The 17,734-nt window shown below is 41.7% G+C and overlaps 1 protein-coding gene across 4 annotated transcripts in view; it reads right to left on the reverse strand.

The window, feature by feature from the left end:
- slc8a3 (solute carrier family 8 member 3) overlaps nt 1–17,734 on the reverse strand; it is a 178,572-nt gene that overhangs the window by 11,313 nt on the left and 149,525 nt on the right. Inside the window, exons 4-7 of one of the 4 annotated variants that reach the window (XM_050062893.1) lie at nt 6,342–6,359; nt 4,729–4,806; nt 2,834–2,958; nt 2,333–2,432 (exon numbers count right to left, since the gene is read on the reverse strand). In XM_050062893.1, the coding sequence (XP_049918850.1) occupies nt 2,333–2,432; nt 2,834–2,958; nt 4,729–4,806; nt 6,342–6,359 (321 nt within the window). The remainder of the gene's footprint in view (nt 1–2,332; nt 2,433–2,833; nt 2,959–4,728; nt 4,807–6,341; nt 6,360–17,734) is intronic. The other 3 variants (XM_050062894.1, XM_050062895.1, XM_050062896.1) reach the window with 3 other exon arrangements.

A 17,734-nucleotide genomic window follows, 5' to 3' on the forward strand; every position in this document is an offset into this window, starting at 1 on the left:
AAGATATTCAGTTTTCTGTCACAGAGGAGCAAAGAAACTAGAAAGTATTCACATTTAAGAAGCTGCAATAAAAGAGTTTTAACTTCTTGTCTTACAAAAATACTTGAACCGATTCATCGATTATAAAATTAGTTGCCAATTAATGTAGTAGATGAACAGTAATCGATTAATGGCTGCAGTTCTACACGTATCTGTCTGTTAAATATGAAGCTAACGGCTGTAGCAGGTTAGCTTAGCACAACAAGAAGTTTTATCTTGTTTGTTTAATTTGTCCAGCTGCTGGCAGTAGCTTCATATTTACCATACCCATTAATCATCTAACTCTCAGCTAGAAAGCAAATAAGTATGTTTCCAAAAATGTCAAATTTTTCCTTTAAAGACCCTCAAAATTAGCATTTAGATAAGGGATCATGAAACCCTTTACAAATTAAATTGTCAATTAGCAGCTCTTAAAGCTGTGGTTGGTAACTTTTATAGAAATAGGTTTTTGTCATATTTGCTGAAACTGTTACTGTTATCCTGACGGTACATGAGACGGATAATCTGTGACAAAAAATCATGTCCCTCTACCTCCTTTTGCCTCTGGTGCTAGAATCCATTGCACCTGAATGAAAACAGCCTGTTCTCATTCCAAAGTTGTCGAATATCGCTGCTATGTCAGTGATTTCAGCGTTAGACACCTTACGACAAAAGCCACCTTGTGTGTAAAATGGCTGCATGTAAGCTTTGGCTGTGTTATGATACGCCACCGGTCGGATGGATGTCACCCGATGGGGCAGTTTGATATACAGCTGGATGGCATCAGCTTGAAATGCTGACAGTAAGGGGGCGTTCACACAGAAATGAGACGCTAGAGACGCAGCGCTTCAAAGACGATTGAAACGCTGGAAGCGCTTATTCAATGCGCGCTAGCTACTGGCATCTGACGCTCAAAAAGTTGAAAATATTTTAACTTTTCAGCATCTACGTGCGTCTAAAAAAAAGTGTCTACAAAAAGTGTCTACGGAAAAACGGCCGTCTAAAAAGTCGCTTGAATGCCAGTCAGACGCGCTGTATCATAGGAAAACAATGGTTTTACTGGCGTCGTGTTTCTGGTGTTTCATCTCGGTGTGATCGCTCCCTAAGGATGTAATAAGGAGCTGGAAAGTCAATATAGTGTAGGAAGTGGATCGGTCCAACAAACCCTGGACTTTCACCTGGAAGGCTGGTGTTCACTTCCCATATAAATGAGGAGCCATGATGTTTTCTAAACCTAACTGTGTGCTTTTGTTGACGTTAAGGTGTTGCAACTGCAACCTGGAATGCAGGAGGATACCTAGCATGTAATACGTGGACATGAAAGGCCAATGACAAAGCAGTGATATGTGATGACTTGGGATGAGTGCTGAAAACAAACTTATCAGAGCTGAAGAGTCTTTAATGTAGCTGTCAATCATGTCAATCACTGCTCGTTAACTGGAATGAATCTGTCAAACTAGGCAGCACTGATCAAATTTGAATCAAGATTCTGTCACTGCATCGGCTATTTCTCACCTCCAATGTTTTCAGAGACATATTTTAGTTACTGTTTAGCTGTTAAATAAGAAGGCTTGCTGCAGCCAGTGGACACAACTAAAATCAGCACATTGTCTAGTTTGATGGCAGTTCAAGAGCAGTGATTTATCTATCTGTTTTTTTATTTATTTTATTTGTTTCACATACATAAGTACAAAACAAAAGGTAATAAAAAAATATTTAAAAAGTGCTTTGAGGGTGTGGCAGAAACCTGTGCTGGCTTATATACAAAAAGTCAAAACTGTCAGATACATTTCGAACCACGAACCCCGGGAACCACTGGTTAGTGACAGCGCTAACCACTGCACCACCGTGCCACCTGCAGTTTCAGCAAATAAAACTTGTTTTTTATGAAAGTTACCAACTGTAGCTTTAATGACAGAAAGATATATATTCAATATCAGGCAAAAGTTGAACACTAAATTAATGATGAATAAATGTTGTTTACAAAACTGTGAAAAATCACATAAATAATTTAAACGTAGGAATGAAACAGAATATTATTTTCACATTTTTCACACACAGTAATGGTGCTCATCATGTCTGTATTTAAACAATATATACTATATTTGAAAATATGTAAATAACAAGACAGGGCAGTCTGACCATAAAACTCTAAAACTTTCCATCCAATCATCACTTTAGACATTTATTTGACTGATATCCAAACGCTGACCATGACAAAATGATAAGTGTAACCAATAAGCTGTAGGAGACAGTGTATTTGTGTGCAGCCTCTTGAAGTCAGAGCAGAAACATAGTGTTATTTCTACCGTACCTGCACTGACTGTGATGGCCTCCATGAACTGGTCTCTCCATGAGTTGGTTCCCACCACCAGCGCCAGGTTGGTCTTCTTAATCAGCTTGTCCACTGTGCTCTGTGTGACACACATCCAAACAAACACAAGAGTGAAATCTGCTCTTATTTATGTTCAGAGGAGAAATACATGAGCCTCGCCACATGATGGCAGTGGCATCAAGTCCCAGGCAGCAGCAACCCCTGTTTGATGCATGATTAAACCACACACCAGAAACAAACACGGTGGGTATATTTTTTCAGTTGAGGAGGTTAGAGGATGCATATAAACAATATCTCCTCCAGAAATGCATCTGTGTGGGTTGGGAGGCCTCTGAAGAGCATCTGCTAAAATTAGAAATATGTAGCTGTCATCTGAGGCAAGCTGGCGGCTGAGTTAGCTCTCTGTTGTCTGTGTGGCTGCATGGAAAACACTGGTTCCAGCTGTAATAATCAGGCTGTTTGAAGGGTAACCTCTCCCACCTTAAACTCGTATGATTCTTCAATAATGACTTCCAGCTTGGAGTGTTCCCCCAGCACTGGTTTTCCCATCTCTGCGATCCGCCTGGCCTCCTCCTCGTCTGATGTCATCGTCCTGTCTGGTACATCTGAGCGGAGAGGGCGAGACGGAGCAGAGTAAAAAAGAAATCACGTTGAGAAAGATGCCAGTCAAAATGAGAGGATGCTCAGCTGATTAACTAATGTTGCACTTCACACAGCGTACAAACAAAACATCAGAGGGTTGCCTCGTCTGGAACAGTTTGGATTTATTCAGCGTTTATAACATCCACGATTTAAGAAGCAGCATTATATATTTGCAGTCATGTCTGTCACACTCCATCAGAGCAAAGTGAAAAACTATAAGATTTACTGTAGTAATGTCGACTAAATAGCTGCTTTGTACAGAGCCTCCTCTGTGGAAGGCGTCTTGGTGGCGGTCCAACTTTGTTATGTAAAGGTTAGACAAATTCATGCTTGATTAATCCGGGACAAAACACAGCAGAGGCAAATATCTCGTGCAGATTTATTTCTTCTATCCAAAAGAGCTGGAGTTACAATGACTTTCAAGGTCCTGCACGTCACACAGAGCACTTGTTTTAATTGTGACTTTGTCTACAAATCCTTCCTTTGAGAGTGTCCAAAATATAAATCCAAACACATCTTTTTTGACATCTGATTTTTGAGAGGAAATGAAAATAAAATAAAATAAGTTATCCCACAAGTTACAGAGTACTGACATATGACACTATGGCACAGTTAACCTGTTAAACTATTACCCATTCACTTTAGTTCTTCAATCAAACTAACAAAGATCCTCTTAAAGAGTCCCTCATTGTTTGATCTAATTTTCTCTAAGTGTAAAACATGACCTAATTCCTTCAGCCACATATCAAATGTTGGGAGCTTCTCAGATTTCTTCTTCTCAGAAACTGAAGCAGCAATTTTCCACCCCAAATAATGCGGTTAAAGGAGCAGGGGACACTCCGCCTTAAAGGCCTTAGCAAAAAAGTCAATTAAATGACCCCAAAAAGTTTGCAACCTATGACATAGCAGGAAGGCCTGTGTCCACATAGCGAATTTTTCTCAGTGTCTGTGTCTTTTTCAATTGAGAGGAGCTCCTCATGGAGAGCGTATGTGGCCATCTAGAGAAAAAGCATCACATCCAGAATCAATTTCAGAGCGCTCCGCCTTTTTTGTGAGGCTGGTCCGAGCGCTTTAAGTTGGAAATCTCTTAACTTTTAGAAAGGAGCCAGTGACATCACTGCCGCTTCTTTAGCTCGGCTACTGTCTACAATCACAGCAAGACAGAAGAGCTAAGCTTTTGGAAGCATAGCAGCTGACTGACAAGTATTTTTGTAATTATTTTATATCTTGCTGTAAGACAAATATTATTGGTAACTAATTTAATATATTAGAATAGGTCTAGGAGAATTAATTGTTGTACAGCTTTATTCTAACAGGGAGCTACATAACTGACTTTTACTAATATATGGAGAAGGGGTGGGAATAAATAAGTTTGTAGTTCCTCCCGCTCCTTTTTGGACATGTAAATCAAATCATTATATGTTGGTTTCAGTTTTCATGCTTGCTTTATTAACCTATTTTTCATGTCTGTCTACCACTGTATGATTATTTTCTTTATCTGCTACTTATATGCTCGAGATAAACTGCTAACTAACTAACAAACATAAGCTACCTAGCAAACGTGTCAAGATATTGTTGTCATAGAAACATACCACCGACTTCCAATGCTTTTCTGCTGAAGAAAAACACTATGTGGACACAGGCCCTAAGTTTGATATGCCAAACTACATAGGAGAAACACTTATTTGTAACATGAAACTGCTTTATTCAGCGATTTTATGAGTTTAAATCACCTTGTCTGTTTGTTTTGGAGAGGAAGAGGCCTCTGCGGATAATTCGGCTCCCGGTATAAACTTCCTGAACGTCTGGATCTTAAGTTGTCAGAGAAAAAAGGTAAGCACAGATTAGCAGGCGCTGGGCCGGCAGCCCATCTCTGACATACCAAACAGTGTCGGAGAAACACTTATTTGTAACATGAAATGGCTTAACTCAGCATTTTTACCGGTTTAAATCACCAGGTCTGTTTATTTTGGAGAGGAAGAGACCTCTACGGATAATTCCGCTCCCGGTAAAAACCTCCTGATCAACAACACAGAACGAATCCTAACCAGGAGAAGTTCCAGCTGGCTGCAGTCTGCAGTTCTCACCACTAGATGCCACTAAATCCCCCTAAATTGTTCACTCTATAAAGACTTTGGCTCAATCAGAACAAATGTGGCATTTTTCCGTATCACACTGAACACAGTCTTTGGACACAAACTGGTTGTGACATGCTGACTGTAGCTGAAGCAACAATAACAAGTCAAATACTTTCGGGACCTTCCATTCAATGTCAGTACTCTTTAAGGCCTTTTCTCATTGTTCCCTCCTAAATCCAACCTGATCAGTCGTTCTATCAGCCTATCAGACATGTCCTGGGTGGCTCTGCTGTGGAGAGAAGCCACAGTGCTTCACAGAGCTCCTGAGTGCACTGCTGCACACTACAAAGAGCGCCATAACATCAATTCTGTGCTGTCAAACTCTATCAAGACGGAGCGGCTGTGCATCCAAAGGCCTCTCATCCCGCTGTGTGTGTGACACCTCCACTGAGCCACCTGGTGCAGGGACCTTGTCATCTTTTATACGAACCTCGAGTCCCAGCCTGCTGCTCTTTGCTGACAACACGCTTACCATTAAATATTAACGTTGCCATTAAAGATCACAGCCCGGTCCCCTTGATAGGAGGGCGTGTCGACAAGCGCACACACACACACACATACAGAGGCATGCATAATATACCAGCGCATGAGTTCCCTGCACACACACACACACACACACACACTTTTAAGCTAAATCAATTACACACCACAGTGTGTACCCTCAAGTCCTGACAGGATTTCTTTTGCTCATGTTTAAAAATTGATTATCCAGCCATTCCCCTGCTCTGTGCTGCGCCGCTACATGACACAATTTCCTTGACAAGGAAGAGGAAAAAAATAATAACACAATCCCACAAAGCTAATTAAATTCTAATTTTGGAACTGCAGGTTTCTTATCTCGATGGTTATCAGGTGTTTGTACCTTCCTCTCGACTGCAGAACATGATTTATGGATTTATGATTAATTAATCCGCTGATTAGCGTGAAAATCCATCATTAAGTGCGGGAGGGAGCAGCGAAAGAGCACGTTGTTTGTACCAGTGACAGGAGAAGGGGATAACAACGCCGGCATGCAGTTTATTTATATCAAACCCTCTAAAAGCACCGACTCCAAATCTTCATCAGCAGCAAAATAAACTAAACTGTCGCCCTGTGAGATTTCACATCATGCAGCCGAGACGGACAAACTCAAGGCTGATGTTTAAAACCATGGCACACACAGAGAAGATGGTTAGTGGGGATGCTTAGAGGAGGAATGGACAGCTTACCATTGGCTAACAACCGGGCTGTGGACGAGAGGAGGGAGGGAAGAGGAGGAGGAGGAGGAGGAGGAGGAAGAAGACAGGGAGAAAACAAAAAGAGGATGAGCAGTATGCATAAGAATGTGATGGCCTCAGAGAATGGCTGGTATTGACCCTGAGGTGTAATATATATGGCACTGATTATTCATCTGGCTGAGGGAGAGGATAAATATGGTGTTTTGTAGTTTTTATGGGCAGGAAATGCTCGATCGAGGTTTATTAAGGGAAAAAATGTCCGATAGAAATCAACAAAATGGCCGGATATTTGGCGTCATGATCTCCAGCTATGAGCATAACATTAACTCAAAACTTTATCACCCCCAGCTGCTGTCAGACGAAACCTTTATTAACTGCTGTTAAACAAGTTGGGAATTAAACAGTGTTGGACCAACATGTGCATTTGCCAGAACTTGGCCTTTTAATAATAATAATAAAACATTTTATTTCCGATCCGTTTTGCTCGTCTGATGTGAGACAGAATTGTTAACTCGTCCCACTTGAGAGGAGTGGAGGGACTCAAAGGTTGGGACCCGGATAAATCCACTGCATCATCATATCAAAATAAAAAATACACAGTGTTTGTCTTTAAATGAATTAATCTAAATGTGGCGAAGATAATGTATAAATATTAACATAGAACAAATTAGATACAAGTAAGAAATAAATGATTTAAGCAACAGATCTTTTCAAGTAACGTCTGAAGTCAGGCCCGCAATCAAGGGCACATAACAGAAGATAACACATTACACGCTGGACCACTGGTACAAAATGCTTACACTCCCAGACTCCTAAGTGGGTGTGGTCGTCCCCAGAAGACTTAACACCCACTCACACCTGGACCCATGTAACCCTAATGACACACAAGATGGCCGGGTGGGTCAACGACTCACATGTGACCTCAACACCAACACAGAGTTTAAAGCCTGCGACTCTGCACCAGTCATTTAGACCTGCAGAAGCTTCTTGGATGAGAGGTGAAACGTCCTCAAGAAACTCAAGCAAGTCTAGTTGCCTATAATATAGCACTTATGTCTACCATGACCTGGATGACTGAGAATCTCAGAGAAACAGTGAAAGATGTTCATACAATTTACTGCATGACCAGAAAGCATGTGCTAAATTGCTAATTGTAGATTTACAGCAGTTACAGACAGGTGTAGAGTTTCCCTGGAATAACCGAGCCCATGTAAAGTTTTTACTGTATAAGACCGAACAGTTCTGTGTATTCCTTAAACATTCATCCTAGACTTCATCTGTTAGTTCTACATTCAGTTCGTCTACCCACGCCTGTTTCGTTCCTAAGGTGTCCAGTGGACCACTGTTTAGTAGGATCTGATAGAAATAAGAAACTGGCCCCTGGTGGACAGGGTCAAACTTATTTATCACCTCCAGACGCTCATGTTTGGACAGTATTTCAAAGTTGGGCAAATGCTCTCTAACATAATCACTGATTTGCAGGCATCTAAAAAAAAGTTGGTACAGAGAAATTGCAAACAGCTCTTAATTGCGCAAATGAGGCAACGTTCCCTCTAATATAAAGGTGCTTGTTCCTTATTTTGCCGCTAGCTTTAGCTGCTAGCTTAATGTCCAAAATCAGCCAAGTGTCTGATCTCGTCAGTTGTTGTCTGATCTCGTGAGAGTGTGTTGCTCAAACAGAGAAATGTCATGAATACAGTTAATTTTCACCTGGGCTAAACCAAATTAGGCTACATTTTGGTGAGGGGAAAAAAGGCATTTTTCAAAATGGTGTATTTGAATATTTCTGCACACTGGGGTCCCTAAACAGTCTTGGTACTGCGTAAATTGGGTATGACTGGAAAGCTGAGACTCTTGTGGATTCAATTAGCAAAGTTCTATTCATATGTGATGAAGTTAGTCTCCATGGTAGCCATTTAATTTCACTGAGACCATCTGCAATTGCCCATGTTGGTATTAGAGCTAAGGGATGGGTGGTGGTAGAGTGGGTGATGGGACTCGGCTCGGCTCGGCCTGTCCATAACTCCTAATGGCTGGCCTGCCTGAGGTCAATTAATTATATATACACACATACGTATATTATAATAAATAAGCTTAATAGACTCAAGGTGATCTCTAAATTTAACAATGAATTATTTGAAAGACAAATAAATTTGGGAAATTTATATGATTATATTTCGTGAGGTAACACTTGCAGTGTTTGTTTTCTGCTTCTACTTTAATTACATTAAATATTTTTAGTGTCTAAATTAATTACAAGATGTGTCTGTCCTCCAGATCGCTGCTGTGTATAAAACAAATGTTATATTTTGTCTTCCTCTTTACAAACCTTAAAATATAGCCAGTGTTGCCACTGTCAATATGGCGGAGGTAAGGGTGACAAGATTTTATCTGACAGCTTCAGTTGGGAGGGGAGTCGGTGTATAAACAACAACAACAACAACAACAAATCCTGCTTCAGCCTGTCATGAATCGCTGCCAGCCTGCCTAAAAACCTTGTTAGCATGTTGGAGAGTTTTCATGTCTCTCAGAGGCCTAAATGCTGCTGCAGAGGCTCTGTTATTCAGCAGGGACGGAATCCTAATAATGATTATCTATCAAACATATCAGAGTCATGAACAGATATCATATCTGCAGAATATTAGAGCTCAGATTAAAAGACAGCGAGTGATATTAGGTTTCAAAATAATATTATTTCCAGTAGGAAGGAAACACATTGACCCACTGACACAGACACACTCGACTCGTTTACTCTTATTATATCACACTTTTAAATCAACATTTTCAATATCAGAAGGGCAGTTGGAGAGCGCATACCCCCGCCAAGGACGACAGCCCAGTCCTCTATGATATGCAGACCTGCAGGGTCAACCACTAAATATGTCTGGATATATTTCTGTAATATCTCTGGTGGAGTTAATGGCAGGAAATTCACATTTGGATGTAAGAAGAACTAGTTCTATGTGGTTGTCAAAAGTGGTTGTCACACTTTTCACTCTTGTGTGAACTGCTCATCGTCAAAACATCTTTCAGTAGTCATTCCTACATTAAATGAAAGCTTAAGGTCTTGGCTTGAAATAGGTGTCCCTTTCATTTTTACAACTTACTGTAACAAGAAGTTATTAAACATAAAGTCTGGCAAATTGTGACAACCAACCCTGTGATGGGATTAGTTGTCACAAAAGAGTAACGAGTAATGAGTACTAGATTTAGAGTACCGACCCCAACACTAGTGATAGCGAGATCTTTAGGGATGGCGCCCAACTGTCACTTAAAGCGACCGCACACTATTATGTGTAACTTTAGGTCTTGATATAACGTAAAGAGTGAGTTGCTTAAAAATTCATCCTCTATACAGTGGTCATAAATGTTGAAATTACCCATAGAGACCAAAGCTGTTTTGGTTTTTTTGTACCAGTCTGTAAACATGTTTATTTCTGCTGTCTATAAGGATTGACTGGCTTTTGCAGCCAGCCTCAAGTGGCCATTAGAGGAACTGCAGTTTTTGGCACATCCAAGTTGGCTTCACTTTTCAGAACCGGAGGTTGCTGCTTGGCTACAATAAGCTATGTTTTGTCACTATTGAACATTACTATTATCTAGTGGTTCCCAACTGGTGGGTCATGGACTGCAAGTGACTCGAAAATGGTTTGGCTTTAGAATCTTACGGGACGCGAACGTGGCCCTCTTGGGTAGAAATCCATGTTTGTTGGACCCATCCACCACCACTCTGACATGCCCCAGTTGGACTTTCGTCGCCTTAAGTTTCGTTCTTGTCCCACCACATGTCCCTCTGATGCCACCGGACACCGTTAAACTATAACCGCAACTGGCCGCGTATCACGCCAACGTTAATGGATGCCTTTTTTCATTGGTGTCTGACGCTACAAGTCACTGCCCAAGCGCCAGATTTTGACGACTTTGGAGTGAGACTGGGCTCAGACAGCAAACTAGCTTGACGACATGGCCAAACACAACTATGATGATTTATTAAACTGTGTGGACCTAATGACTAGGAAGAAATCTGAACACCGTGGCTGGACCAGTTGGGAACCACTGCTCTATTGGATTTAGGATGCATGGCATTTATTCTCCAAAGGCAGAATGCCCATCTCGCACTGTAAGTGAAAAATAATTTGCATACCCGCCCTGCGATTCTAATCCACTCCAAAATTTAATCTGTTCTTACTTGCCGCGTTCTAAACCCTTTCATTTGGTGTCATAAAAATCGGGCTGCTAGTTTTTCCATAATGCTGCTGACAAACAAACCAAACTGAAAACACAACCTCCTTGATGAAGGTAACAGAGACAAACAAATAAACTGAAGCAAACATTACAACATAAACACAACATGAAAACAACTATAAAGGGGTCTTACTTCATATAAACTTGTTTTGAAGAGACATGTCTTCTAACAAACAATACTTTTATCTTACGTCTAATATTGGACTTGCTACATTATTATCAGATCTTTTAATATTCTGTTCTTTGATATTAGTCCCGTTGTTGTATTTTTAACTGTGTCAACAGCTTTTTCTACCCGTCATGCCCCACAGCTGTCCAAGGAGGAGGGGTCTCATTTTGAATTCCCTCTGAGGTTTCTTCGATTTTTTTCCCTGATGTCTTAAAGAAGGTTTTGTTGTCATCTCTGTCATCGTAGAGATTAGAGGCCTGTTAAAAGACATTGTGTTTGATATGGGGGTATACAAATAACTTTCATTGGATCAGTCTGGTGTTGTGATTAAAAAGATGCACATCAGTCGTAGTCATTTAACGAAGGAACAGACTCAGTCAGATGTGGTATTCTGACAAGGGGCAAGGCTGCAAACCATCGACCATAAACATCCACGCAATGTAAAAATAAACTGCACTGATGATGAAGGTGCCTGACGCAGATGCTCTGGACTATCACGCCTCTGTCTTTGCATTTTGATTGTTTATCTGCATGCTGTGGTTGTAGAGCAGATCAGTGACACAGCTCAACACGCTCAGATGCCTTCGGCAAAGTGTAAACCATAACTAAACGGTATGATTAAGAATAAAAAGAGGCTCGAAAAGTCATCCAGCCATGCAGATAATTACATGACAGGATACGCCATAAGTGGATGATGTGCTTTTCAGCCTCTAGAGACTCGCGTTGACATCTCTTCCTTTTGACGTCTTCATCGGAATTTCTCCTTACACTCGTGAAACAAGGACAAAACGTTCACGCTCTTAAAGGGATCAGACGCTCTGAAGGACAAAACAAAACATGTTCCATGAACGGTCCGGCTAATTCTGAAACCTCTTTCAACCCAGACATGATACTAATTAACCTGTTTGTGTTCGGAGGCAGCTTATCAACTTCCTAAATCAAATACAGTCCACAGTTAATCATCATTAGTAGCTAAGTGCATTAATTGCTGTGGGCGACTTGCTTCATTATCATTAGTACTAGCCGAGCCATGCTGATCTGAAGCCAAGTGTGGTGTGAACCAAGCTGTGGTGAGTCTGAGTGTCCGGATCCCAGTCAGTGATAACAGTGTGTCATTTAGTAAAGGTCGGTAAGGGAACAAACACCTTCAGATAAATAGATACAGACCGAACAAACACTTAAAAGATATACAGGTACAGAACCATAAGTACATAGAAATAAAGACACACAAACGCAAACTCAAACGGGTTTTGAGTGTCCACATCCAGAAAATTTCCTGCATTCTGGTGAATTTGAATGCACCAATTCGTGCATTTTTTGGACCATTTCTGGTCTTCATTCATTCATTTATTCATTACTTAATTCATTCATCTTCCGTAACTGCTTATCCTGTTATGGGTCGCGGGGAGGCTGGAGCCTATCCCAGCTGACACTGGGCGAGAGGCAGGGTACACCCTGGACAGGTCACCAGACTATCACAGGGCTGACACATAGAGACAGACAACCATTCACACTCACATTCACACCTACGGACAATTTAGAGTCACCAGTTAACCTGCATGTCTTTGGACTGTGGGAGGAAGCTGGAGCACCTGGAGGAAACCCACGCTGACACAGGGAGAACATGCAAACTCTGCACAGAAGGACTCCCCGCCCTGGGTTTGAACCCTCTTGTTGTGAGGCAACAATGCTAACCACTGCATCACTATGTCAGCTTTCATTTTGGTCTTTAATTTTGCCAAAATAAAGGTCTTCTGCTACTTTCATGTCTTTATTGAGGGAGATAAATGCACATGTTCTAAATATTGAGGGGACGAGACCCCTGCTATTCTTGCCCTTGCTCCGAAATACATCAATACATCAGGATACCGGAGATAGATAGAGATGCTCTTGAAATGCTGTTTCATCTGGGCTTTAAAGCCCAGTGTCATTTCTTTAAATTGCTTGTTGATTTGCCGTTACACTGTGGCAACAGGTTGAGCCTGGTTTAACTTTCTTGCTGGATCATCCTGCATTATTTTTTTTATTTTTTATTTTTTGCCAGATCTCTATAGTGGCCGTTTCAACGCACCAAAGTTCCTCGGCCACTTAGTTTGTTTCTCGGATTGACTCCTGTTTCTGTTCCTTTTCTGAAGATCCACATTACCCACACGAGGCAGGGAAAAAAGTTGAAAGAGGTTTATTGAGAATACAAAAATGGCAGGCCTAGTTCTTCCAAAATTACATCTCATACAGTCCACTACCAACTTGATGTCCTACTTCTATATATTCTCACGTATTCCCGTTACTACACTCCAACACTGCATAACAGAAACTTATTACGATCCAAACCAATGCAAACTTCAAGCCATCTTTACACACCACGTTGTCTCCTTTTGTCATGCGCACCAACTTACCAACTACCTTAGTGTAGTTAACTACCATGCGCTATTCAAAATATACAGAAACTGTTGTGCAAACTTAAATAACAGCAGAACCTATATGATATGTCATATCAACACTTACATTTTTACCACATATAAATATGTGCTCAAGTGGCTCGTACCCCCGCTGCATCAAAGGAGTGGTCTCATACAGATGTGAAGTGGGATGAGCTATTCTGGTCATTCCTAATTTCTTTTATAGACAAAGTGACTCATATTTGGAACTTCAACGGCTTGGAGTGACATGAGATCCTCCCAGTTGACTCATCAGCAACAGAGTGAGAAAATATCTGGTTCTTTGACAAAAAGTCAAAGGTACAAGCCTGTGTACTTGTAAACCATTCGGGGAACGAGTTAACTACGACTCCCAGAGTGCATGTTGGCAAGAAACATCCATGATCAATATAGTGTACACTTAACCTGTTATTGATTTTTTACAGGTGTGACTGTACATTGCTCAGCTTCCGTGCTGGTGCTCCTGCCTGCTTCTTCAAACTGGCGGCGTGCCAGCTGGCATGTATCATATGTGATACACTGACTATGGATCAAAACCTCATACAGCCCCGCTTTACAAGATCCAGACTATCCCTTTAAGTCACATTGAGGATACCTTTTTAAAAGAAAATTATAAATGCAGCACTATCGTCTGTCTTAATGCTGCCTTACATGCCAGGAAATGCATCTGTGTGCCACCAAAAGTCAGACTTTACAAAAGGAAAGCATTTGTTTGTTAAACTTTAAGAATTTTGAATATAAACATAACTTTGTAAACAGGGCACCTTTAATTTTCAACTTCATTCAAAGCAATAACTGATAAATGAACTTAGCACTACAGTATAGCAACAGATTTGCACATACATACAGATTGACGCACACACACATACACACACAGATGCAAACGTGCAAATGTAAATATGTCCTCACACACACAAACGACACTTAGGATGCTCATAAATGAGCGAACACACACAAACAAAGAGGTGTTTCAAAAGCAGACTCATAGTACCGAGATTACGCTCACAATCCAGAAGGTTGTCATTCTGCCAGCTGTACAATTGCGATAGGGAAGATTAACCAAAGGGATGTAATTGGAGGGGTGGAGGAGTGTGTGTCTGTGTGTGTGCATGTGCGAGTGTGTGGAGGGGTAGGGTGGGGTGTCTGTGTTTAACCGTTGTCATCATCAGCGTGTTCTCCTGCGCGCTCGGCCGAATCAGATCTGTCTCGTTACAAAAGAGCGAGTCCTTCTCCGGCTCTCTCACACACACACACACACACACACACACAGCCGAGCTCTGAGTCACAGCGTCAATACAGCCGCTAATGCACGCCTTCTCTCTCCACAGCTCATTAAGACAGAATCATCATTTGACTTATCAGGGCTATTCTGGTTTGCCGAGGCCCGGAGGTGGATCTGCCTGGAGCTGCATGTGTGGATGGGTGGAGGGAGGGAAGACATACAGAGGATCTGGTGGATGCCGGAAGGAAGGAATGGAGAGATGGCTGAATGGATTAATGGAGAGATAGAGGAATAGGAACAAGGCATGATGGAGGGATTGGTGGAGGAATAGAAGAGGAGGATGCAAAAGAAACAGGGGAATGAATAAGTGGAGAAAGCAGGAGGATGGGATTTGGAGGGATGGATGGATGGATGCTTGCAGGGATTGAAACGAGGGATAGCCTGGTGGATATGAAAAGGAAAGGGAGAAAGAGATGAAAGGATTGAATGGGTGGAGTCACTGGCTACTGTTTAAAAGGAGGAGTGGATGGATGGATGGATGGATGGATGGAGAGAGGGGTGTAGGAGGTGCTGAAGAATTGAGAGTCTCGTGGATGTAGGAAAGGCGAATGGATGAATTGGTGAATGGATTTATGGAGGGATTGTCAGAAACACGGGAGGTAGAAGAAGTTATGGAGGAAGCAAGAATCGAATATCAAAGATGGGGGGTGGAGCGATGATAAATAGATTCGCGGAGGGATAGAAGAGCGGCTACATGGACGGATGATTGATTGAGAGACGGATGCAGGGACTGGTGGAGGTAGGAGGGGATGAATGGCATGGAGGAATAATGAGATGGGAGAAGGAAGGAGTTTGAGTTATGGGGGAAAGGGATGCACACCTATGGCGGCACAGTGACTATTAAAGCAACAACCCTGCGACTAATACGCAACATGATCCTCCACCTGAGCCACAACCAAAGCAAGGGTGGAGTACTGAAGGAATGTGACAGGAAAGATGGGATACAGAAGAATAAATGAATGAATGAATTCATGTGAAGGAGGAAACTTGTGGGAATTGGAAGGTTAGAGGTTAGAGGGATGAAGCAGTGGTGTGGTCTATGTGATACCCAGGTATACGCCTTATATCAGCTCGGAAAGCTCCGGGATTTACATGTATCCATTTCTCTGTTCCAGAGATATGACGTTGAGTAAAGCTATAGAAAATTTTTTTTGCAGAACATTATGATGTCACAGTGAAGCTGACCTTTGACCTTTTGGATATAAAATGTCATCACTTCATCATTTTATCCTGTGAGACATTTGTGTGATTTTTTTTTTTTTTTTTTAAAGATTTTTTTTTTGGGCTGTTTTGCCTTTAATGGACAGGACAGAGTGAAGATTGTAAAGTGGGGAGAGAGAGAGAGTGGGGGGACGATATGCAGCAAAGGGTTGCAAGCCGGAGTCGAACTCGCGGCCGCTGCAGCGAGGCATCACCTCTATACGTGGGGCGCCGGCACTATCTACTACGCTACCGATGCCCAATTTGTGTGAAATTTTGTCATAATTAGTGTATGAATTCCTGAGTTACAGTCAAAAACATGTTTTGTGAGGTCACAGTGACCTTGACCTTTGACCACCAAATTGTAATCAGCTCATTCTTGAGTCCCAGTGTACGTTTGTGCCAAATTTGAAGAAATTCCCTCACAGTTTTCTTGAGATAACGCGTCCACGAAATCAGACGGAAGCAAGGTCAAAGTGATCTTGACCACTGACCACCAGATTCTAATCGGTTTACTCTCGAGTCCAAGTGCATGTATGTGCCAAATTTAACAAAAAAAATCAAGGTGTTGTTGAGATACTGTGTTCATGAGAATGAGCAACCCAGTCTCACTTCTAAATCGTTGAAATCTGGCACTTGGGCAGTGCCTCGCGGCGTCAGACACTGATGAAAAAGCTGTCCTTGAACCTCGGTATGATACACGGCCAGTCGCTGTTAAAGTTTAATGGCACTCAGTGGGGGTCAGGGGGAATGTGGCAGGACACAAACGAAGTTAAGGCGACAAAAGTGCAAGTAGAGTGGGCAGAAGACTTTCACCTAAGAGAGCGGTGTTTGTGTCCTGCAATGCTATAAAACCAAACCCTGTTCTTTTTTCCTAAACCCAACCAGGTACATTAGCGGTTGAAGGCAAAAAAACTTAAATTCCTGGTGTTTTACAGACTCAGTGCATTTTATTTTGAACGAGACTGTATGTAAACAGTAAATTTCCTGTGAAAAACAGAAGTGTACTTTGAAAGAACACAATGCATGTAACAGGCTGAACTTGACACGGCTTTCCCAGAGCGCACCCAGGGTACCTTTCACGTCACATCTGGAGTGAGAATGTGTTGGAATGAGACAGATGAGGTCACAGTGACCTTAAACTTTGACCTCCAAAATCTAGTCCCTTCATCATTGAAATTCCCTCAAGGCCTTCTTGAGATACTGCATATAAGAATGGGACGTATGTACATAGATAGTTTGTACGGACAATCCAAAACCATTGCCTCCAGCCTCAGCTGTTGTGGTGCAGAGGCATAAAAATGCAAAAAAAGGAATATAGTTTTGTGACACAACTTTCTCTTCAACTACAACTGAATCACAGCAACATGCATTGCCATTCTTTTTTTTTTTTTTTTTTTTAAATATAAGCTGTCATCAAATCAGGCATTTAAGGCTGCAACAGTCCCACAAAAACCCTGCAAAATCCTGGGGGGACTGGTTGTAAAATGTGGCCCCCTTTACTTTAATTCATAGAGAATTTTCTCAGTAACGTAGGGGGAAAAAAGTTTTCTTCACAAATTGAAGGTGACACACGATGAGTAACTGATACACAAATGATCGTTGCGTGGGTGAAGTGTCCCTTTAAAAGTGGATTGATCTATAGACAAATGATGATGGTGCCAGATGAAAAGCCTCGGGCTCTAAAGTGATTACAATTCATCCTGAGGGGGACGTGGATGTCTGTACCAAATTTCACAGCAATCCATCCAAAAGTGGTCGTGACATTTTACTAAAAGCTAAAAAGGTCAACCTGTTAAAGCTCTTAGAGAAAAAGTCAGGGGATCCCTAAAGTCTCCTGGCAGCCATGAAGGTCTGTGTGAAATTTCGTGTCAATCCATCAAACGGTCAGTGAGACATTTTATCTGGACCAAAGTGGACTGACGGACAGACTGACATCCACAGAGCCGCGTCACACGGCCTCAAGGAAGGAGTGGATGTAGGGCAAGTGTGGAGAGATGAAGACATAGAAACATGGAGGGATGACTGACGTGTCTTTGTTTTCTGCAAA

The sequence above is a fragment of the Epinephelus moara genome, chromosome 14, assembly GCF_006386435.1.
Source record: "Epinephelus moara isolate mb chromosome 14, YSFRI_EMoa_1.0, whole genome shotgun sequence".
Classification (NCBI taxonomy): domain Eukaryota; kingdom Metazoa; phylum Chordata; class Actinopteri; order Perciformes; family Serranidae; genus Epinephelus; species Epinephelus moara.